The 25573-nt window shown below is 31.0% G+C and overlaps 1 protein-coding gene and 1 long non-coding RNA gene across 3 annotated transcripts in view; one reads left to right on the forward strand and one right to left on the reverse strand.

The window, feature by feature from the left end:
- Tsen34 (tRNA splicing endonuclease subunit 34) overlaps window positions 1-25573 on the forward strand; it is a 269041-nt gene that overhangs the window by 146456 nt on the left and 97012 nt on the right. Inside the window, exon 6 of one of the 2 annotated variants that reach the window (XR_015043011.1) lies at window positions 21028-21130. Coding sequence is in view for 1 of the 2 variants with exons in the window: in XM_085823678.1 (XP_085679804.1) it covers window positions 21028-21116 (89 nt within the window). In the remaining variant the exon portion in view is untranslated. Of the gene's footprint in view, window positions 1-21027; window positions 22708-25573 lie in introns of those variants that run through there. The other variant, XM_085823678.1, reaches the window with a different exon arrangement.
- LOC146995390 (uncharacterized) lies at window positions 21967-25521 on the reverse strand. The gene is made up of 2 exons (XR_015043012.1): window positions 25089-25521; window positions 21967-22557 (listed from the first exon to the last, which is right to left on the reverse strand). It is a non-coding gene; the product is annotated as an uncharacterized LOC146995390 (long non-coding RNA).

Below are 25573 nucleotides of genomic sequence, written 5' to 3' on the forward strand. Positions count from 1 at the left end.
CAATTTCAGTTTACTTTTGCTAAAATCAGTTTAAAAACATTGAATTGTGGCTATTGGAAAATCTAGTTATGGCTTTTGAAATTTTCTGGTAATCTAAAATCTGGCTCCTACTATTATAAAGTTTAGCTATCTTTGCATTGAACAAACATTGAATTGTGGCTATTGGAAAATCTAGTTATGGTTATCTATCTAGTACTCAAGTTAAGAGTAATAGTGGTAAAAATTTCTGATGTTTAATGATAATACCTGTGCAATTTTAACTGCATACTGTTTTTACTTGCATGTTTTTACCCTTAGCATTTTAGCACAAGGTTCAAATTTCCAATTTCTTCAAGACATTTGGAATGCAAGCCCTCCTAGATTTTAAAATGAATTTGTCCATTTTGGCAGTGGTTTTCATATTACTAACTGATTTGCTTGCGAATTTTGAGTGCATATGCTCTGAATGAAGCAATAGTGAACAGCTTCAAGAAAATAGGATTATCTAATGTTCTGCATGAGTCTGAAGATCATCATTTCACGTAAGAAGACAGACTGAACAGCAATAAAGGTGATCACGATAATTTTCAAGCAGATGACACAGACAGTATTAAATGATTTATGTCTTAGAGATTAGCAGTCAGGACACAGGGAACTAAAAATGAAGATATTTTATTAGATATTGTAATGTTAATATTACTACGTATTCTTACTGGAATGCAGATTTCTCTTTAATAATATTGTGATAGTTACCTGTAGTTTATCGATTACTACTTTTCGTTTATTATGTTCTTATTGTAATCACTTCCTTCGGAATTAAATTAGTCACATAATTTTTTCCTTTACAATAAAATTATTTTTAAAAAGGGGGAGAAAATACATAAGGTAATTCATTTAAAAAATAAACTACCGTTAAATTTCTTAAATAAAAATTTTGGTGTTTTTAAGAACTTTCATGGAAATGAAGCTTTTTAAGGAATGAATTATAGCTTTATAGTATACACTGACTACCAATAAGTATTTGGACACCTATGCAAATGATGATATCTGCAATCCTAAGGAACGTCACGGACTCCGCCGGTATATATCGTGTAGGAAACAGCATCGGCTTTAGTCGCATGCAAGATGCCTCGCAGTTCGGAGCTCTCTGATTTCGAGAAAGGTATAATTATCGGGAATCACAAATGTGGCCGATCCTTAAGGGACATATCTAGCGATCTGAAGTACCCAAAATCGACAGTGGCCTATGTGATTAAGAAGTGGAAGGTGATCGGTGATTGTCGGAATGTGCACCGAGTCGGCAGACCAACGAAACTGGGAGATAGAGGCCAACGAGTGCTGTCCGAAGAAATTCGGAAGAAGCGCACCCAACGGATGGCTCTCATCCACGAGGAGTTTCAACATTCATCCGGGAGTTTTGTTTGAATGAATACCCTCCGTAAGGAAGCACATCTGCTTCGTTTTCATGGTCGTGCTGCTGCCCATAAGCCTTTGATCACAAAGTCCAACCGTGCTGATCGGTTAATGCAGTGCAAAGCACATCGAAATTGGACCGTAGGTCAGTGGAAACGGGTTCTTTAGAGTGAAGAATCAAAGTTCACCCTTTACCGTTCGGATGGCAGAGTCTGGATTTGGCATCTACCTGGAGAACGTCTTTTGCCAGAATGCATTGTGCCAACAGTCAAGGTTGGCGGAGGTGGAATTATGGTCTGGGGGTGTTTCTCCTGGTATGGGCTGGGACCCTTGGTCCCCATTCATGGTAAGCTCAACTCTGATGCCTATGCACTATTTTGGATGACAATGTGCTTCCTACGTTGTGGCAGTTTTACGGGTTGGACTCCTGTTACTTTCAGCACGACAATGCCAGTTGTCATGTTTCGACGTTAACCAAGGCTTGGTATGGTGCCAATGGAGTTCATCAAATGGACTGGCCTGCCCAGAGTCCTGACCTGAACCCTATCGAGAACCTCTGGGACGAGTTGCATCGCCGAATTCAGGGGTGCACCACCCGTGTAAAATCGGTGAAGGAACTTCTATGTCTTCTCCAAGCCGAGTGGAAGAAAATACCACTAGCTGTCATACAAAGACTTGTGGAAAGTATGCCCCGGAGGGTCCACGCTGTAACTACCTCTCGTGGAGGCTCTACCAACTATTGATTTTGAATAAAGTTAGTTTTTCTTTTCTATCACAGGTGTCCAAATACTTATTGGTAGTCAGTGTATTAATTATATTAGGACTATAATCTTCTGTGATTATTATTTAAATGAAAAAGTATTTATGAATTATTGACAATGAATTAATTATTTGCAAATGGCTTATTGTAATAATTTTTTTTATTAAAATTATAACACTTACCAAGAGAGTATTGCAATTCATACCTAAATCTGAAACATACAAGGAATATAAAATATATAATTTCTTATTTACAAAATAAGAAAATATTTATCAGTAAAATTTCATACATTAGGAAGACGAGATTTTCTATTTAAGGATAATGCTTTTAAAATACACATGCCTAGATAAAAATTCTGTATACTATAAACAAAAATTTCACACATCCTTTTTAGGATGCATTTCTTTATGATGTTTTGATATTTTAATACTAAATTCATACAGTATTTGTTATACACTTGTACAGTACAAAGTCCATAATCCGGACCTCAAAGCCACAAATTTTACGCATTCGCGTAAAGAATGCGCATACATTACGCGCGCGCGTATTGTATGCTTTATGCATGCGCGCATTAAAAGAAATTTTTAATAAAGTAAATAAATATTAAGCCTTTTTTTATTTCTCTTTAGATCATAATTGCTCTTTATTTCATAAATTACAGTTTCATATTTTTAACTGTATAAATTTCTGCATGCCATCTTACCATATTTAAATTGATGATCTATAATCCGGAATCGCCAAAGCCCCGATGAGTCCGGATTTCGGACTTTGTACTGTATTACAAAGCATAATATTTTTATGACTAAAATTACCAATACTTCCTTAGTAAGACTTTTGGAAAAATTGAACATGAGTAAAACAAACTAATGCTCATGCAAAAATATGTAAACATAGTAAAATACTATTACATAATCAAGTAAAAATATTAAAAATTATAGAGTAAATATAATAGTTCAATTAGCTTGAAATTCACCAATTTGATTAATATGAAATACAGTAAAAAAAAAAATAAATAAATAACTGCCAAAGGACTACTGTAAATTCTCATTAAATCATGTAGTTTTAATTCAATTGTAAACATATCTAATTTTTCCCTTATTTATTACTTATTCAACTCTTTACCTACACAGCAAAAATATTTCTTTTTAATCTTTTGGAGACAGAATGGTCATTATATTGGCTTTGTTATTCCCTGTATGAAAAAATGGGGATATCCACATTAATCGTCATGCCCCCCCTCTGCCTGTTTCAAAGCTAAAAAGTTGGGATGAACTGTCAAGTTTGATTTCCCTGGACTCTTAACCACTTATCTCTTTTAAAGGTCCTTGTGTTAAGGAGCCGGTTTTCCCTATAATTCCCTTTTCATTCTTGAAAGCTTCAGAATTTGAAGATAACCTCATTTCTAATTATTTTGTAAATTCTTCCCACTCTTTCGAAAACTATATACACTCCATAAATTTCTCCTTTCGATTTAAAAGCCTTTTGCTTTAAAAAAAAAAAAAAAAAAATCTATATATGAACAATACAAGTACAAGTACAAGTCGTACTTGAACTAAACACTGCATATTTTAAATTGTCAGTTTTTGCTCTTAAGCATTACACTTTTGCATAAATTTTAAATATTTACTTAGACTTAAAATTTGAATTTTTCTGCAATATAAATTTTAGCAATATAAATTTTTTCTATATAGTTTAAGTTTTAAATCATTTATGTAGCGATGATCTTCTATTTTTTTAGCTGCTCCTTCCATGGAGAAAATTTTAAAGAATTAGATAAGTTCAATAAAGCCTATAGCAAAACATACAGTACAAGGAAATATGACAGTAAATAACGCTTGTGTTTACTGCAACATTTGCATGATGTTTCTTTGTTTATGCAGCCATGAATATTAAGAACATCTATGAAAATTAATTATCTATTAAGAAATCTATGAAAAAATTTTAGATGGAGATCTGGTAAATAAAAAAACTAAAAATATCTAAAATAACAGATATAGAGGAATTTTGTAATGTAACTTCAAAATATAATAGAATTAATTTTTGTTATCACTTTTAAAGGCACTTAATTTGATAAGATAATAAAATCATTACTAAAAATCTCATAATTTTTTAAAGAAAGGTATATATAATATATATGCATAAAGTAAAAAATTTAGAACTAATTTTTCACAAAGACCAATGCGTGAAAATACTAGGCATGTTTATATTTTGTTTTTTAAAAAAATTGTTTTGTAATTAATATATACATAAATATTCCCTTCTGTGTATCACCGAGTACTCTGATTTATAATCAAATGCACCTTTAAAATTGTCCCTTCATAAGGAAAACCATCTAAACAGTTTAGACAAGAATCTCAATATTTCCCTTTCTTTTGTAAAGGAAAGCCTCTCTTTCAGGATGAATCAAACTATCTAAAAGTGCCACTGTTGACAACAGCAAGGGACTTCGCAAAAGGGAGAAAGCATAAGATATGAAACCCTCGTCTTTTTAAGGATCTTACAGGAGTCAAATCCCTGACTTCTAAAGGTTAAAAAGATCTTTAATGCCGGGTAATTTCCATTTGCTTTTGGATCATAGTATAGAAAATAATCGTGAATTCAATAAAATAATTAAATAATATATTTAACTGCACTAAAGAATTAGAATAGAAGTATTAATTATATCACATAACAATAGATCTCTGATAAGTCAAATTAAATGTTGAAACATAAAGTTCAAAATTAATATTAACTTTTTCCACTGGAAAGAAACAGGAATTTTTTATTACTCATATTTCTTGCTGTCGTATTTCAGCCTATCAAATTTTAATGGTATTCATACTACACAGTAAAATAAATAAATTTATATTCAGATAAGAATGAGATAAAATAATAAAGTTTAAAAATATTATTTTATCGGATTTTAACGAAGGTTTCCCACCTTCGCAATATCATCTGCTCAAACACTTCGCGTTGGCGTCTTTAATCATATTTTGTCAAACGATTTTTCGCATTTGAAAGAAAGAGACTTGTTTTACAACACTGCTTTGTGAAATTTATGAATCAAGTATTGTTATCATTAAGTACAAGGTGTCTGAAATGGAACTATCAGCTACCAGATTAGAACCATCATTCACTTCCAGTTCTGTTGCAAAAAGTCAGCTACAGAATGTCACCAAATCATGTATACAGCTTTATGTACTAATGCTGTATCATATGACACTGTGAAGGTTTGGTACCAAAAGTTCAAAAATAAGGACTATGACATTTAAAAAACAGAGTGCTCTGGCCGGCCTACTGATGTTGATGAAGACCCCCTGTAAGAACTTCTGGTAGATCAGTATGCAACAACTCAAGAGCTTGCTAAGGAGTTAAGACATTAGTGCCATGTCCATTAGTCGTACTATGCATTGCATAAACTTGATGTAAAATTTCAGTCTCTGGGTGCCACATGAGCTTCAAGCAGATAAGGACAGTTAAGTTCGGGCCTGCACTAATCTGTTCGAATATCAACGCAAGGACAAAATTCGGAAACAGATCATCACTAGTGATGAAAAGTGGATTTACTTCAACGACACAGGCCAAAAACAGGCTTGGTCTGCACTCACGGATAGCGTCGCAAAGCAAAGTTCGACTAACAAAACGATCATGCCTTGTATCTGTTGGAATTGCTGTAGTACTATCCACAAAGAGTATCCGGAAAAAGGTAAAACTCTTGACAGTAAGGTATACAGTGAGATACTAGTCCGTGTTGATGCTGCTATCAAGGGAAAATGTCAAATTGAGTTCCGGCACAAAAAGATAATGTTCCATCAAGATAATCAGAAATACATGTGTCTGCATTCAACGGTTGGACTCTACCGATTCCAGTGGGATCTTTAGCCACACCCACTATATAGCCCGACATCTATCCTTCAGTTTTCTACCTTTTTCAACACATGCAGCTACATCTTGCTAGTGCTATTTTCCATTCTGCACAGAGCATCCAAAATGAGGTTGATCTGTTTTTGGACTCGCAACCACCAAGTTTCTGGGCTGAAGACTTCGAAAAAACTACCAAAATGTTAAAAGAAAGTCATAGATTTGGGTGGTGATTACTACTTGCACTAAACTTTCATACTTTTGTGACAACCAGATGTAGGCTTTATTACTTGTAATTTTCAGCACATTTACTAAAAATAACACTTAATGTTTACAAAATATATATATTTACATGTTTGACTTTATTGCTCTGCAGAAGAAATGTGAACATAATTTCATAGATTCATAGATACTCTGTATCAATACTGTCATGCAGAAATTGTAAATAGAAGGATACTTTTTAAGAAATGCACTATTTGTTAATGCATTTTGTACTTAATTTGCTTATACAAAAATCAATAAAAATTATGAATAAAAGTAAAAATTTAAAAAAAAATTAATATAAATTCAATGACACTGAAAAGGAAACTTGCTATTTGATGTAGTTGTTTGTGGATTTAAAAATGAAATGCGGTTACTTTGCTTTATGTTGAAAAGAGAAACATGGATAATTAGTAAGATTATTTTATTCATTTATGATACTTAAATTATGAACAATAAAGTATGTTTTAAGGGACATCTTAAATATTTTTTATAATTTGATAAGGCTTTTCATATATTTCAAACTAATAATAGTTGTGTTATCTTAAAAACTCTAGTACATACTAAACAAATAAAAATTTTATTGTTATGAATTTATCAATGATGATAAATCTGCACATATATTCAACTAGACACTATGCGGCCAGCCTTCGTCTGGCTTACACCAGAAAAATGCCTAAAGGGAATACCAAACATCACACTTAACTGCACAGAATTTTACTCTGCAGAACAAAAAAATTTTTTTTTTAAATTCAATAAAACTATATTATATATATAAAAAATTACAATAAAATAAGCAATATCCCTTAACACTAATATTAATTATCCTAGTAAATAAACTAACTTCCAACTTTCCTTTGCAAAATCTTAAGAATTCAAATGGTGTACAGGAAGTTAAGAACTTTGTTTCCTAAAAAAAATCATGCAAAACTTTTTATATAATTAATAGTAATATAAAAAAATTACAATGAAATATGCAATAAATCTCATTTTTTCAAGAGAAAACAGTCAACAGCCCAGTATTCAAAGCAATGAATGAAAAACTGTTGCCAAAACCGCATTTCTAAAAGAATAAAACTATGATCAGAAAGCAATAATCAATCGTAATCGTGCTTTGTGGACAAACCTCTTTGCCATTAGCTAATAAAGAGAGAGCGATAAAAAAAGGAATGAGGCACAATGGAAAGAATTTCCTTTTTTTATATTATCTCATATTTTCAACAGTCAGCTGTCAGTATACAAAGCACTGAATGAAAAACTTGTCAAAACCACATTTCTAAAAGAATGAAACTATTCAAAAGATGAGATCACTTGGTGTCACATGATATGAACCAGCGAATCAGGATGTTGAAACATAAAAGCATAGTAAATTCTTAAATTAATGTCTTTTTACAAATATATTGTCTTTATTTATTAGCTTTTTACAAAATTTTAAACGATATTAAAATGTGTATGCCTTCAAAATAAAAAATTCTTGAACTAACATTTGTTAACATTTTTAATGTGTATACTTGTAAAGGATATATTGTCACCAATAAAGTCTGCTTGGTGAAATTTGCGCCGGCGAAATGGAAAAGTACCCAATTTGTTTATAAAAATTCAAATGTGTATTACAACAGTAATAGAAAACATTATTATCTATGAGCACTTTATGATGATAGTCTGAAATTTTATTTACTATATATTTATTAAATATAATAAAATACAATTCACATTGTTGCACATATTTCATTAGATTTCGATCATTACATGTTAAAAATGAACTGTATTTTCTGTTCAACTGAGAAATATTTTAAAATCTTTTTATCTCCATTTTAAAGCAGATTAAAGAATTACTTAAACTATATATAAAAAAATACCCCCTTCCTTAGCAAATGGCTGTTTATTTTGTTTCACCAGGTAATGCAGCAGCTTAAAGTAATAATAATTTTAACAGTTTTACATTATAAAAAGAGTGTAGTTTTACAATATTTAAATACAAAATTTAGAAATATAAAGAACACTTCATAATAATAGCATGTTGTATGAAGTGATGTAATATGTAGAACAACTATTAATCATTTACATTATATTTTATGTTCCTAAACTAAACATAAAGTACAATATAAATCAGCGGTTCTCAACCTTTTGACTAACGCATACCATCTAAACAAAAATTGAAAACCTTTAGTATTACCACCACTCTTAAACAAAGCTCAGATCGCATAAATTTACGAGTATTAGAGAAAAAACTCAATCAGGATATTGGAGTTTCAATTTTTGAATAGTTAAGAATACTTTGCGTACTACCTATTTTTCTCTTGCGTACCACTGGTTGAAAACCCCTGATGGTTAATCTTTGGATTATGGTAACTTGGCGATTTTTTGGCAACCAACCCTACTACAGCAACCTGCTAGTTTTTGTTTGGATGCCATTTTGTTTTCACGAAGTAAAGGCATTTTTTTTTTTTTTTTTTTTTAACTCAACATTTTTTTCCCAACAATCTGCTAGCCGAATTACGCTTATGCTAGAACTTTTATGGAACAGAAGTGCTTAATCATGACGAAGATTAGGTGCGAAATTGGGAGAAAGTGCAGAATCGCAAACTGCTTGCCGCGTTTTTAAGAATTGCACATACACATAAACCATGTACACGTCGACCTATTTTCACTTAAAAAACATCCCAGAATTGCACAAAAATGGCACTGCATACACTCTTGACTTTATCCATGTACACTGCTAAAGTCCTAGCTAGTAACCTTTATCGCCTTACCAAAATGTCGCCAAACTACCCATTACCATATTCCAAAGATTAGCCTCCCTGATATAAATGATTATTAGAATAAATGGTGGAAATAGCATATAAAATTTAAATTTCTTAAAATAGAATGTCAAATTAAAGTTCTTAAAAGTTTATCTAACATTAGATTACTTTGAAAAATTAAATAAAGGTAGCTTTTTACTTTGAAGGCAGTTGTTAATTACATAAATATGGTTATCAAGCTTGTATAAAGATTCTGATCTCTTTTAAATAAGTATTCTGTAGTAAAACAAAAACAATATGTAATACAGTTTTTAAAATGCTTACGATATACAGAAAAAACGTTATCACAAAATAAAACATGGAAGTTTCAAGCTTAAGATTTTGATATTTTCTTTTAAAATAATTCCTTTATGGCATGCAGATGCTGAATTATGATTATTAGAATTACTACAAAATTGTGTTGAATCATTCAAACTGATTTACTTTTTCAGTGTTAAGTGATTCTTGTAACAATATTTTTGGAGGAAGGGAGTGATACAACATAACTTTGAATCTCCCCCCCCCGGAAAAAAAGAGTAGTTTGATAAATAAAATAAAATAAGATAATTGACAGAAACATTAAAGAAAATAATACATATCAATACAGCATTAGGTATAATTTTTATGTAATGATAAATTAAAATACAAATTTTGATTTATTTTTCTCGATAATTTTAAATATTTATTAAAAATGACATTTGTGTAAATAATTTCTAGAAATTACATTAATCAATTCTATGTATGAACAAAAACACTGAATAAAAAAATTTCATACAAAAATATAACATCTTTCTCATTATAGGATAACACATAATATAAGGGTTTAATCCTAGTATCCAGTGCACACGGTTACTTTTGGCAACTTTATGATGATCAGTAAAAACGGGACATACACGATGAGTAGTTAACGGGTCATTCAAAGAAAATATACAGTTAAACATAGTATATAGTATGTATATATACTATGTGTGTATAATATATATATACAGTCAAAAGTCGTTAATTCGGACACCCATAATCCAGACCTCAAAGCTAAAAACTTTCTGCGCATGCGTCGCGTACACGCATGCGCATAGGCGTTTACGCGTGCGACCTTTAGTGCTGCAAATATACGTGTACGCATGCACGTTTAATGTATAACGGACGGTATAAGCTAAGCTAAAATTATCTAATTCAGTTAATGTTGCAGATTGCGTTGTTCCTTAATCTTCGAATTGGATTCGGCTTATTATTTTTTGCAGACTGTTAGAGCAATTTTATAAAAGTGAACTTGAACTTTCGATTATGTCAAATAGAATTTCCGATGCTAGGGCTGCCAAAGAATCTGCAAAGCGAAAGCATGTTTCGATGTCCATTAAACAAAAAGTGGAACGAACTGCTGCAAAAGGCATGAAGAAAGTGACAGAGAGGTGATTTGTTTCTCTAATCATTCCGAAATATGTTTATCAATTTCACACTGCGCTGCAGGGGGAAGGAAACAACGCGGTGCGCAATGAATTGGAAGTTGATCTGTCAGCACTATCCTTATCTTCAGGGCAGATGTTTTTATTTTATTTGGTTTATAATTCCGTACTAAGTGTAGTATTTTATCTCCGTCTTTGATATGATTTAAATCAAGTTCCTCGTCATTATAATTCGCTTCCGATAGTGAAGAAAGTGACCCAGAGGTTATTGAAAACGAAAACATTTCGATTGACAAATTAGTCGGTATTCTCAACACAGCAATTATAGGACTTGGACAGCGGAACTTTGTAACTAAACAAGAAATTATTTCTGTTTAATAGAATTAAATAGAAAGTATTTTCACATGAAACGAAGCAACTTAAACAACTTACATTGAAAGAAATGTTTAATAAAATAAACAAATAAATATTTAGCTTTTTCTTTTTGTAAATTTTGATACCCTTTAGATCATAATTGCTCTTTATTTCATAAATTACGGTTTCATATTTTTAATTTTATAATTTCTGCATGCCATCTTACCAGATTTAAACTGATGATCCATAATCCGGAATCACCGAAGTCCTAACGAGTCCGGATTAACGACTTTTGACTGTATAGACGTTCTTTGGATCATTTTTGGTGTTGGCAATAATTTTCAAAGTCGAGCCAAGGCTGCACCGTATACTAGGATTTTACCCACATAAGAAACAATTTTCCACAGAAAGATGCAAGTGACTGTAGGCAGGCAGTCCTTAAATTAATTGAGTTATTCTTATCACTTAAAGCAAGTGTTTTCAAAATAATAATGTTAATAAAAAGTTTTTAAAAGTGTTATTCTATTTCACTATCCGTTAACTGGAAATAACTAGCCAAACAGATATGTATTTATTATGTTTATAAATATTTTACTGCAATTAAAATAAGCTAACAGAAGTATGTTTCCTTGCTAGAGTACCAATCAGTGCATATATCCCTCTAAGAAAATTATTTGGTACATGTTTTTCTTTAAAACAGAAAAGATCTAAAAAATATATCAAATAATTTTAAATACATCATTAAAAAGTATAATTTTAAATTAAAAATAAATATAAATACTTACTTCTTTAAGCACTCTCTAAATATATATAACTGAAACAATCATATTCTGGAAAGAATATTTGAGATCAATTTTTCCACACAAGTTTAAAAATTCACTATACTTTGAAAATTGTTTTCTGCTTCTAAATTTGCTTCAATTATGTTATTAGTGAGACTCAGTTTTACTTCTTGTCATAAATAAATATTACTTCAACATTAATACTAAATTCTAAACTGTACATGATTTTTCTAAAATTAAAAAAAAAGGTTTCATAAATATATTAAAATTACAAGATAAATAATAAATTTAAAAGATAAAAATAATTGTGTAAAAATATATTTTACCAACATGATTTGTTGAAATCAAAGGGATCCTAATCAACTCCGTAACTAAACTATTAAGCGTACTCTTCTGTTATCAGAACCAGATTCAGAATATATGCACATGTGTACGTGTATATAAAAACACATACATGCATACATTACTGAATCAGGTCTCTCCCCCCCAATAACAGATTACCCTATTAAGTATAAGAAAACTTAATGTTATGATTACATAGTGCCTTATTTACACGATTGTTCATAAAAATTCAAATTTAAGAATCTAAAATAAACTTAGTATGGAATTTATCAAGTGCTAATGATATAGAATCAAAATAATGCAAAAATCGTCGACTTCTTTTGCAGTTGCTCATCTGCTTAGAATATTCACTTTGACACATAATTTTTAAAGTACTTAGATAGTCCATATTCAGATTTGTTTTAGTCAAGAAATGCAAAGATGGCAGAGCAGTAGAAATGCATTGTAATTGTTGTTCCGTTTTGTTATTAAAAATATAATCACATTTTAGTGGCTGATCTAGGAATAATTGAACTGATTTCCCAGTTGGTGCATGGTATGTTTCAGGATAGTTTGAACACATCTCTCGGATTTTATAAATATTCATCAGAGCTATTATGTCAGCTAATACGTCACCATAACTATGGAAATTACTTTCACTACATATTGGTAAACCATCTGTCCACTTTTTTACTCGTTCAGGTATTGAAAGCCAGTGAAAATTTGTATAAAACTGCCCTTTCAAAGAATCTGCAAAACTAAAATCCTCCAGTAAGGATGAAAATGCAAATAAATCTTTAGAGCAACTTCCCTTTAAAAGCGCTCTTTTTTTTAATTCAAATAATTTGCAAGCTTCATCCCACATATTGGATTCCGAAGCAGAATTCACTATTTCTATATCAGAATTTCGTATATTTTGCCATAACAGCTCTGTTTTTAAATTGTCTAACACATTCATCACTGAAAATATATTGCTATGTAATACATCATAACCCATTTTTAGATATTCGGAAATAATATCCATTGAATGGGCAGGTGTGTTATTCAACAAGAGTTGTTTTAAATCCCATGCTAAAAAATTTAGGGAGCCCAAAAAAAAGCTATTGGCATGAACTCTTTTATATAAGGGCACTTCTGAAGTATTCAACATACAGGAACAGCTTCCTTTATAAGAACAACTAGCTTCTTTTTCTTGTGTCCAAAACTGAGCATCCAATAAACTGCGTCTCAGGTCATTTGCATTATGAGATGTTAGCAACTTCAAATCAATTGCTGCATTTCCTCTATTGTGTTTAACACATTGATATTTCACTTTTTCAACAGCAATATCCTGTGATGCTGGTTTCAAAGTTAAAACTTGTATATCTTCACCCAAATTAGCTTTCACAAAAGCTAAATTTCGACTAACAGTAAATATGACAGGCTTTCTTGATATCTTCAGAAATCCTTTAATTGTATTCCAGAGTCCTTCATCTTCTTCAAATACTACATCAATATCATCAAATAAGATTATGGTTAGCGAGGATATTTTACATGAACTCATCTCTTGCTTTATTTCTTTTTTAGTATGGTCCAATTCAGAATTTTTATCATGAGAAAACTCTTTGACAATTTTTCTTTTCTTCGAGGAGCCTTTATGTGTCACACTTTCATCTTTATCTACATTTTGTTGCATAACTTTGAAATTACTTGAATTGCATTTCTCATCCTTATTAACACACTTGAAAAAGGTTTTAATATTTCTTCCTGGCTCTTTTTGAGGTGAAGTTTTCTGTCCTTTATCTGATAAGTATACTTTTTTAGATTTGATTAGCTTTCTACCGCTTAGATAAACTTTTCCTTTTGAATTTTGTTCTTCATTAAACACATCATTGGAAGAGTTTAATATACCTTTACAACTTCCTTTCTGAATGCTACAACTCGAAGATATTAAAATATCATCAGTTAATGCTGTTTCAGAATTAGCATTTTCAATTCTAATATTTTCAACATGATATGATTCAAGAGCTTCCTTCAACTGATTAGAAATACTTCGTCCATTTCGACAAGTTGAAGAATTTACTTCTAAAACTTTAAATCCAAGTTCATTAGCTAAAGACAGAACTATGCTCGTTTTACCAGTTCCAGGCATTCCTGCTATAATTATACTGTTAGAAACACCATCAGTTGAATCAGAACTATTAGAAGAAAAACTGTCTATACTAGATTCATCTACACAAGGTTTTTTAAATTTAGATTTCCACTGCAAAAGCCAAGTTCTTATTTCATCTAAAGTAAATTTATTAAAATCTTCTTTCAAATCATTTAAATAATCAGTCCAAAGCATTTCATCCTGTGTTCTTCCATATACCTTTTTTTCACAAACATTATCATTTAATCTCTCATGTATTAGAGATGTTGAACATATCTCTTCATTTTCTCGTTTGATTTCATTATTAATGCTTTTGACATCAGTCAAGCCTACTATATGGCTCCAGTATGGTTTTTTAATATCCTCATATAAAATTTCATTTGAAGTACTACAGAAAATACCAGAATTGAACTCTTTGTATGAAAAATTACAGTGAGTGAAAGATGGAAAAGGTGCGAAATTTTCTTCCTCTGTTGACAGCACCTTTTTTACTTTACATTTGTCACTAGAAGCCTTTTCTACATTAATTTTTTTAATCACATTTTGAAAATTTTCAGTTTGCTGGCTTTCAATTTTATCATCTCTACACACATTTTCAATAATTATTTCTTCATCTGTTGAATCATTATTATGAATAACTACAGCACTTTGCTTATTTATATCACTATTTGCAGAATAGTTCCTATTTGTGCTTTTCTGAGACATACATTCCTCATCTCCTGAATTATCTATATTAATTAGTTGCATTTTTCTTGTAGTTCTTTTTGATGTTAAAATATTATATTCAGATATATTTGCATTATCTTCACATTTAGCTGTTTTTCTATTTCTTTTGCTTTCCACAGCTTTAGGTACAATACCTAAAATTTCACTTGAAATAGTAATTTTTGATATTTTAATTTCTTGCTTTTCCTTAAATTTTACATTTTCACTTGAAGAGTCTCTGAGTTGGTCTGAAAATTTTATACTCAGCTTTGGTGTTGACGCTAATTTTTCTATTCCACAATCAGAGTTAGATAGTTCTTCCATTAACAAATTATCTTCATGCTTCACATGTTTATTTGGAGAAGCTTTTGCAAAAAGTGGAAATAACTTCACTGGTTTACTTGAATCTGTATTGGCACTGATCATATTTTCAGGTAAAGCTGTAACAGAATCATAAGCATCCATAAAATCATTATCAGAAATTTTGCATTTTGTTTCAAGCTCCGATGCATCAATTACATCACCAGAAAGTTCATCATCACTAATAGTTTGCTTCTCTCCATCTAAAATTCTGTCAAAAATTTCATTGTTAGTCTTCTGACGTTTCCCTTTCCTACATTTCCGCCTTTTTTTTCTTTTAACTGCCACAGCAATATTACCTGAATTATTTTTCTGAAATATATTACCATATTTATAAAATTGCTCTACTTTACTTGTGCTATTTTGAGATGTAATTTCAAAAAATTTTCCATTTACTGAATCATTTGATGAGTTATCTACATTAAGTAAATGCTTCTTTTTAGCAGTTCTTTTAGTTTTTAAAATATTGTTTGCTGATATACCAGCTGGATCTTTACATGCATTTATTTTTTGAAGCCTTTTATTCTGCATTACTTCTTGAACTTTACTCAAAATATCAGCTGAAACAGTCTCTTGAATTTTCTGTACCTGTACTTTTTTACATGAAACAGTTTCTTGGACATGTAATTCATTGTTATTTTTTGTTGGCATGTTTTCTGTTTTGAGATTTTTATTATAGTCTATTGATATTCCCTGTTCTGAGAAGGTTTCTTTTAACATACCTGGCTGTTTCATCTCCAACTTCTTTTGCTTCTCCTCAGTTTTTGTTTTTTCCAAAATTATAATATTCTCTGAACTACGTTCTCTCTGTGGCAAATTACTATTTTGATTCACCTCTCTTCCTCGACAAGACTTTGAAAAAAGTGAAAATAACAAAGGTTTATTTCTAGAAGCATTATTTAAATTTACATCATTCTCAGAAAACTGCATACCACTTTTTTTACTTCGAAATGAATTATCATATATACAGTCTGTCTGAAAACTTACGCCATCTTTTATTTTGATGCCTGTTGCATCAATAACTATTTTACTAGAAAATTTACTTCCGTTTTCAGATAATTCCATATTTCCACCATGAAAATTTTCAGTGGAATCTTTTTTTTCTCTACAATTTCCATCATATTTTCTAGCTGTTAGAGAAATTTCTACTATTTCATCTTTAACTTCATGTGCACTGCTTTGGGTGGCATGTAAGATTTCCATGTTCTTTTCAGAAATATCTACAGCAATTTCTTCTTCAACCAGAGAATCATCTACTTGTTTATGTTTACTGATAATCTTCTTTTTTTGACGAATTCTTTTAGTTGATGTATTCTTAAATGCTTTCTTTTTCTTTTTCATGGGGATACTATGTGAAGTTTTAATCGATGAAACATTTTTTAACATATTCAAATCTAATTTTCGTTTATTAATTTCAGAGGAGATTTTACCAGACATGTTACAGTTTGGAAAATTTTTATTGATTTTATTCATGAGCATATTCCCTTGTATAAAATTTATATTTGAACTATCTGATGAGATAACCTCTTTTAAAAGCTTTTCATCTTTTTTGCCTGATAACATAACATCCAAATTATTTTGCATATTTTTTATCAATGATTTTCCTACAGCACATTCATTTGAAGTATTTTCTTCCACATTTGTTTCCTTGTCTTCCTTCACTTTGTTGTCTGAAGAGGAATGTGAAAATATTGAAAACAATTTTTGTGCTTTACTTGAACCAATATTGTTTGATATTACTGAAGTTGCTGCATCTGCATTGTTATCAACGATTTTAAAATTATTAGTTTTACACTCTGTTTCATACTCAACAGAATTTTCAATCTTTAAAGTAGATTTATTAATAGTTTCATCATAAAAATCAACTTGATTAGCAGATGATTTTATATTATCCATATCGTCAGAAATTTCAGAATTATTCTTTAACCATTTATTTCTTCTCCTGTATTTTCGACTTCTTCTTTGTTTAGTTAAAGGCAGTGCTTTCGGTGTGTTATTTTCTTCAAATACATTATCTTCAGTAGATTGTTGGATCTGTTTAGCATTCTTTTCAGGTGTGCTTTTAATTCTTATTTCTTCAAATTCGGAACAAACAACTGATTTGTTCTTATTTATTTGTCGCTGCTTTTTAGAAATTTTTTTAACTGATGAAATAGTTTTTCTAGATATAAACTTCGCATTTTTAGATCCTATTCTATTTTTAGGTTTCTGTGCTTTTTTCGAAATGACAGATGGACTTTCTGATATTTTTACTTTGCATTTTCTTCTTTTATTGGTTAATGATTCTTGTGAACTATTTTTCATTGTAATTCTACTAGCTTCTTCTTCTATTGGACAATCTTTTTGTTTCAAATCTTGTGTTGGAGAGATCTTTGAAAAAAGGGGGAAAAGTTTAAAAGATGTTTTGACAGCTGATGTATTTGTATCCTTTGGAGATATGATTTTTGAGAATTTAACATCACTAACGGAATTATTCACATGTTCAGACACAACATTACTGCTTGTTGCATTCTTTGAATCATTAAATGTTTCACGAGATAAAAGAATTTTCTTAGTAGATTGCTTTTCAATAGTCATATGGCACTTAGAAATTTGATTATCTGTTACTTGTTTAACTGTTTTAATACATTTTTTACCTCTTTTTCTTCGATGTGATGAAAAACAGTCACTTACTAAGTCTGCTTTCTGAATTTCTTGAATATTATTCATAGTAGTACTGATAGAATGTGATTCACCGGAACAAAATGATGGTATTTTGTTTTGATTGCCTGAAATATCCTGGCTATTACTCTCTGGAAGAAAATTATTATGTATAGGTAAATCATGTCCTTGTGTCTGATTACTAATGGAAGAAGAATTTGATAGTGTAAATATAGGAAAAATTTTACCTGTTTTATTTCTATCAGACAAAGACATACCAGGTTTAGGTGAAATACTTTTCAAAGTATTTCTGTCCACTTGATTTTTTTCGACATTGTTTTTCGAAGGAACATCATTTTCCAAAGTTATCAAACTAGGATTTATTTCTGACACACGATCAGCAGGTAAAATCTGCTCAATTTTTCTTAAAGAAAAATCTGCAATCGTGTTCTCCTCTGTCATTTTCCGTCTTCGTTTCTTTTTCTTTCTTGTGAAAATCAGATATTCTTTTTATGACTTGCACTATCATCACTAAATTATTCCACAAAATTTGCTCCTCCGTGGCATTCTTCATGTAGGTATTCGAATATCGGAAATAATTTAATAATTTCTGCCAAATGTGGTTTATGAGAATGAAAAATATTCCTGAAAGGTATAATTTTTTAAAAAGAAAGCAATTTTTTAAGTTGTAGGAATGATCTTGAATATTCAGCAAATAAGCGCTAAGTTTCTGCGGTGAAACATCACAAATTATCAGTGGAATTTTTGAAGATTTTACGATCTCAAATTATGTCTCACACCAACTAATTAGACATTCACCTATATAAGCTAAAATGCCTTACATGCAATAAAGATATTAAAATTCGTAAATACTAATCACGAAATAACACAAATCACAGGTTCATATTTATTAATCCATACGTTTGGCGCGAAATGTAAATAAACCGATAAGTTTTGATGTTTTAATCCTTCATCTACGAAAATATTTTCATTTTAAATAAATATAAATTATGCCGCATTTTTATCGTGTCTCCTGAATTACCTTAAAAGAGGCAATATTATTTTACTCATTTTATGACTATGGGCTTTTTTTTTTACTTTTAGAAATGAAATTAACATCTAAAAAAGGGCATGTTACTTTGAAATAACTAATATTTTTAATCTGCTGTTATTAATTTTTCCAATTTATATCTTGAATCAGTAGATTTGTGTATTGAACTTGATACAAGAATTTAAACTATATATCAAAATCCTATGAAAAATAAAAACTTTATTTTACGCTACTTAATGTTGACGTTTATTTCATTATTTTATTTGGCATCTCTATTGTTATTTTGTCTAAAGAGGTTATTTACCCTGTGTTATTTACAAAACACCTAGTATACAAAGAATCTCTAAGGAAGTGATTCTTTAATGATAGAATAAATAACCAAGGAATCTCTCATTCTTAACTTTGTCAGTATTTACTTTTAGACGTGGTATGGTTTGCGAAAGGTCTCGCGTGTGGAATTTTCTTTAATCATAGCGTACAGTATACGGTACATATACTGAATTTTTTTTTAACAATGAATAGATAGAAATATTTTAGTTTAATTAAGGAAGTTGTCGGAGAAAGATGCTTTTTCGCAGTGCTTCACTTTGGGATGAGAGGAAGAAAATACGATGGGGGTTAATGATAATTAATAACACTGCTGTTATCGTTTGTGTTCGTGTTTAATACGTATAGTCTGTAAGCACGCAGAACAATGGGGTTTCCAGCTCTTAAAGTATTTTGGTTTCGTGGACAGCAAAAATACCTAAAAATCACGTTTACAAAATATCACGTTTACGATGAGCCGCGAGCTTGGCAAGTAAACAAACAACAACATATATTATCTTGTTAAAATTTTACGAAATAAAAATTGATTTATTCTCATAATTTTAGATGGCAATAACCAATAATAAAAATAAAAGCATTGCTTAATTATTTAAAATGCTCATGCACATTCCGTGTTACAAATTAGCATTCACCCCTCCCGCCATATTTTCTTTCATCCCGAACCGAGAACCGGCATCCACCGAACCGAAAATGTTATTTGAGTTGACAGAATAGTTTTTTATGGATCCCCAGGATCATCAAAATTAGCAAACCATTACTTTGTGTAACATATGCAAGTTCAAATGACTTTTAAAAAATAAAATGTATATTATAGTTTTATTAACAATGCTTCTCTATAGAATTTGAGTTTTATTGAAGATGCTTCGTATTGTCAAATATATTATGAAAAAGAGGGGCACTTGTTTCATTTAAAATGCTTTAAGCTGTATGCAAGTAAATTTAAAAAAAAATAATAATAACATTGAAAAATTTTTTGTGTGAAGAAAATTTATTATATGTGTTATCAAGTCATGCATTTATTAATTTATTACTGGGGCATGGCTCTTATCGAAATAAAATGTATGTATGAAATACATTTAACTAAATCCCCTCAATGTCCAAAAGCTCTTACTGACATAAAATTTGGCCACCCCTGATCTAATATATACATTTATTGTATTTATATCTATTATATACATAATAACATTAATTATCAGATACAATTTTGAGAATATTGACAAGCAAAGGGCTTTAAAATGAAAAAAAGAAACTTGTAATAGAAATATTAGTATTCTGTACAAATTAGAGAGATATGTCGTGAATAATACCATGACCAAATACGTAAAAAAAATAAATATTTCCCACCTCGACACTTTAGAAAGCAATCCTGCCATGCAATACATAATTAAATGCTGATTGCATGATATTACAAGCATTTTCTTTAGATTTGTCGTATGAGTGGTTAAGACGGCTGGTAATTCAATTGGCTCAAATCCTGATGAAGGGGCTGGCTGCGTGGTTATTATTTTTTTTCCATATGTTTCACGAATATGAGCCAGTTTCCCCTATAAAGGATTTCATAAAGATGTCCTTTCTCAGGGTGATAGCCAATGTGCTTAGCTATATTCAAATAACCTAACCTAAAACTTTCCTTTAGATTCTGTAGTTACATGTTATATCTTGTATCTATTAAGATTGTTCAAAGCAGAGTAATGATCATTCAGCTTCTACCAATAATGGCAGAAGCATATTTGAAACTTGCCAAAACAATGGGATTCATAACAAAATTGACCATGTTTTCACCCTGCAAACCTTTATAAATGTTCTTAATTTTCTTAAGGATCTTCATAATATTCTTAAGGATTCTTGTTAACCTTATTTAGAAATGCATTTATTGTTGCTTTAATATTTACGAAAGGTATTTCTCTCTTTACTTAGGCTCACTCAAGTCGATAAGACCAATGAATATGCTGGTTGGTGTGGTCGCACATGCTGTGGCGCTGGCCTTGAGCCACAGTAAGCTGTGAAATTTTTAACAAAGGTCTTGTATTTTATCTTATGAAAAAAAGTGTCAGTGTCTAACTAAATGTTTCACTTCTTAGAAAAACAGAAAATATGAATAATTTGAATAAACAAAAAAATATCTTTAAAACTAACAAAAAGAAAAAAAAATTAAATTCACAAATTTGTAAGCCCTACAAAGTATTGCAGAAATTATATGCAGCACAAGCTACTGCACATTACCTTTTTCTTGTGTATCAATTGATTGTGGTGGAAAGGTTTTCATTTAAGGATATTGTTGCTAAAATTGTAATACCTCTTCTTGTCAGAGAAATATTGTTCAGCGAGTTAAAAGGTCATTCGCACCAATATTCGAATAGACTTTCATAAGGAAAACTTTTAGATCCCTTTCTTGAATATTTATTTCGCCATGAAATCAAGCATAATGGCCAAGATCCATTTAGTGGAATTTTAAAACCCACTAAAAACTGTTTCCCTGTGTGCTAAAAGATCTCTGCCAATTTTCTTAACAGCATAGTTTTTTTGAAAAAAAGAAAGCTCTTTCTGGGGTTATTGCTTATCAAAATATATAACTATATAATGTAAGTATAATAATACTAATATATACTTTTTTATGTGAATTTTTACTTCTATCATTATTAATATATTGTTTTCTCTGCTAACTTGAATTTATGTCATTTATCATTAATTTTTATTACATGCACTAAATATCACGTTTAACCGGCTTACTTCCATGTGCATAATCACACCGCTCATCATCGATCAGAGAAATGCTACATAAAATAGTAGAGGGTGTGTTCAATATTAATTTTATATCCCGCTATAGGTGAACGATAAAAAGGTAGTGATGACAGATACAAATTAAATGCCTTCATTTCAACTAGACAGATGGAACAATATCAGAGTTAACAGTAATTGGGCGGATACAGCTGCACTTAGAAAGCTCTTCATTGAGGCATTCCTTTAGATAGATAATAGCTTTACAATAATCATAATAATTCAGTAATTGAAAGATAGGATTTTTGTCTTTAAAATGTCCTTATGCTGATTCAGATTGACATTTAAAAAAAGAATATAAGAAAATTCATTATTTATATCTTGGTCTTAACTTAAAAATGCATATAGGGATTGTGCAACACCAGCATCTTTTTCAATTTGTCACTTTTTATCATGAAAAAGTCTGTAGCTTAGACCTCACAGATGTTCTTACAGGTTTGATATTTGAATTATGATGTCACTGTTTTTATAATTGGGTAACTGACAGTCCCATGTGTCTGTTCTTGAATGTCAAAATTCCAAATCCACTCCAAGGTCAAAAGAAAATGTATCGATGTAGCTTTATCTTGGCCTGTGGTTTCTGGATAATTTTATCACTGTTCTTCTAGAGTACTTTCATATCAAGTTGATGTATGGAAAGTTGTACAGGCTTTCTTTATCCGTTATCCTCTAAAGAAAAAAAATGCAGTCAGTGAACCAGAGAAAAATGCTGATTTTTATTTTCTAAAGATGTTAATTTGATTTTAATTTCCGATTATATTTAAAAACTCTGATTATATTTTGTAACAGACATCAATAAAAATTATATCCTGTATTGTCTCCTAAGACACATATTCTTCCAGTCATGCCCAGACAATCACTCTCCTACAATACATCTTATCTTTTTTATCACTGTTTAAAATCAAAAATAAAATAAATAAAAATACTGGAAACTAAGATCTTCAGATTACAGTATAGCGACTAAAGAGTTTACCATTAAAAATTTCAAGATATTAGAAAAATATTAAAAACTTTAAAATTGTAAAACAAATGTAAAAAGTAAGACGTAAATGATCTTATACCAATTAGCTTGTACTAATGAGTTAAAAATATAACATTAGAAATGTCTTTTGTTAGTCATAACAAAGCGCAAATGTTCATATGAACTAAAAAATTACTAAGCTCTGCATTGGAGTAACTCGGTGTATTATGTAGGTCAGTCAGAAAGTTTGTTGCACTAAATATGTTCTGTCAAAGACTATTTGGATGACACTGTGTGGCAACACTTCAGACATGTACCTTCATCGCATGACGTATACCTTCATCCCCAAGGCAAGTTTAGTTTTTCTGATAATCAGTCGCAAACATGTCTCGATAGCTGCAAATAGCATCCAAATTGGAAATGTGTGCAGTGATTCGTTTTTTGTGGGAAAAAAGGTGCAACTGCACTGAAATTTATGGGCAGTTGCATGAAGTGTATGGTAAAAATGCAATGTCACATCAAGCTATCGCAAAATGGTGCAACATGTTTGAGAATAGATGTACAGATATTGACGACGCTGAGCGTGAGAGGAAGACCATCAACTGCAACAAATTCAGAAATTGCTGTGCGTGAATGAATGCATTCTTGCAAACAGATGCATAATGACAGACAAAATCTCAAATGAACTGGATATTTCTTATGGAAGTGTGCATAAAATTATTGCCGATTACTTTAAAGTTTGTAAAGTTTGTGCTCAATGGGTGCCACGTCTATTGACGGAGGAACATGAAGGAAAACATTTTGAAAGTGCATTTGCATTTCTGCAACATTACCAAACAGAAGGAAATGAGTTTTGGGACAAAATTGTGACTGGAGATGAAACTTGGATTCACCACTTCTCGCCTGAAACGAAATGCAACTCGCTCGAGTGGAAACGTTGCAGTTCCATGACGCGAACAAAGTGTCGAACTGTTCCATCTGCAGGAAAGGTGATGATGATTCTGTTTTTCGACAGAGAAGGCTGGTGCATACATAGTTCATGCCGAAGGATGCCACAATTAATGCATCTTCTTATTATGAAACACTAAAACGATTGCGACAATCACTTAAAAATCGACAACCAGGTAAACTGTCGAAAGGCATTGTGCTCCTGCATGACAATGCAAGATCGCATGCAGGAAAACAAACGTGTGACCTCCTGAAAAAGTTTAGGTGGGAAGTGTGGAATCACCCTCCTTATAGCCCAGACCTTTCACCTCCTGACTTCCATGTGTTTGGTCCCATGAAACAAGAACATTCAAAGGGACGGTACCATTCGGATACCGAAGTGAAAGCTGCGGCCCAACAATGGTTATCAGACATTGAACAGGATTTCTTTGCAGAAGGCATCGAAAAACTTTACCACGCCTCAACAAATGCTTAATTAACGGAGGTAATTACATTGAAAAGTGGATTTTGAAGGGAACTTTAAGATATAAATAAAGTTATTGTAAAATTTTACTCCTGTTTTGTTTTCTTAGGCAGTGCAACTAACTTTTTGACTGACCCTCATATCTAAAAAAATTCCTTTACTCTTAAAAGTCTCCACGAAGATATCTCATCCTTTGGAGAGAAATCCTTGTTCCTTCTACCATAGTTAACTTAATTTATCAGTACTTCCGTATTGGTTAGGTTAGGTGATTTGAATATGGCAAAGCACACAAGAGCTATCTGACTAAGGGGTGAGATATATTTGTGGAGGACTTTCTAAAGAGACGGGCTCGTATTCACGTTATACATGGGAAAAAACCACAAAACTGACCATGAATCCAGCTTGGGTTCAAACAATGTCAAACTACCAGTATTCAGCCATCTTAAACATTCGGCTACTGGGGGGACACTTTCATGTTATATTTTCTAATGGCTGTTAGATTGTATTTATAATTTTATTTATAACTGTTTATAGTTCTACCTTTTTTTAAATTTGTGGCCTTGAAAACGGCCCTAGTATTTTTAATTCCTTTTTTTAACTGAGGTATTCAATCCCGCTAAGATTATCGTTTGAAGAATCCAAGCTATCCAATTCATCAATATTAAATAGCATGCACTCAACGGTGTTTTCCACCAGGCAATCTAATTTCCACATTTTCTTTTCATGTTCTATTACATGCCTCAAGCATTTAATCCATTGCATAGGAGTCAACAAATCGATTTACAGACTTTGTCCTTTTTAAAAGTTCTGTATTCGGATGCTACATACCCTTTCACACTACTCCATACGAGTTCAGTTGGATTCAGTTCGCAATGATATGGTGGCAAACACAAAACAGTATGTCCGGCTTCAGCATCTGTACTATGGAATTCAAATTGTTTTCGAAACTTAGAAACGAGAACTAAAAGTTCTGCTTTTAGCATATCAGGTTCTTAAGGAATATTTTTTTCTGTCAACTAGAGCTGAATGTCTGCTTTCCTTGTACTTGAAGAAGGAATGTTTTCAGATAAAATGCTGTGATAAGACGCATTATCCAACACAATTACACAGTTCGGTTGCAAGTTAGGCAGTAATTTTTTTTCAAACCAGTTTTCATAAAATTTTGAATTCATTTCTTTGTGGTAATCTCTTTTCTTTTTCTTAACTTTTAATATATCACATGCTTCAGGAATAAATCCATTTTCATTACCAGCGTGAACAACTATACACCATGAGCCTATTCCTGAGGGAGCAATTTAACAAGTTGAAAGACC

This window comes from Stegodyphus dumicola, chromosome 9, assembly GCF_044657685.1.
Source record: "Stegodyphus dumicola isolate Sdum_Otavi_A_Nest chromosome 9, ASM4465768v1".
NCBI classification, from domain to species: Eukaryota; Metazoa; Arthropoda; class Arachnida; order Araneae; family Eresidae; genus Stegodyphus; species Stegodyphus dumicola.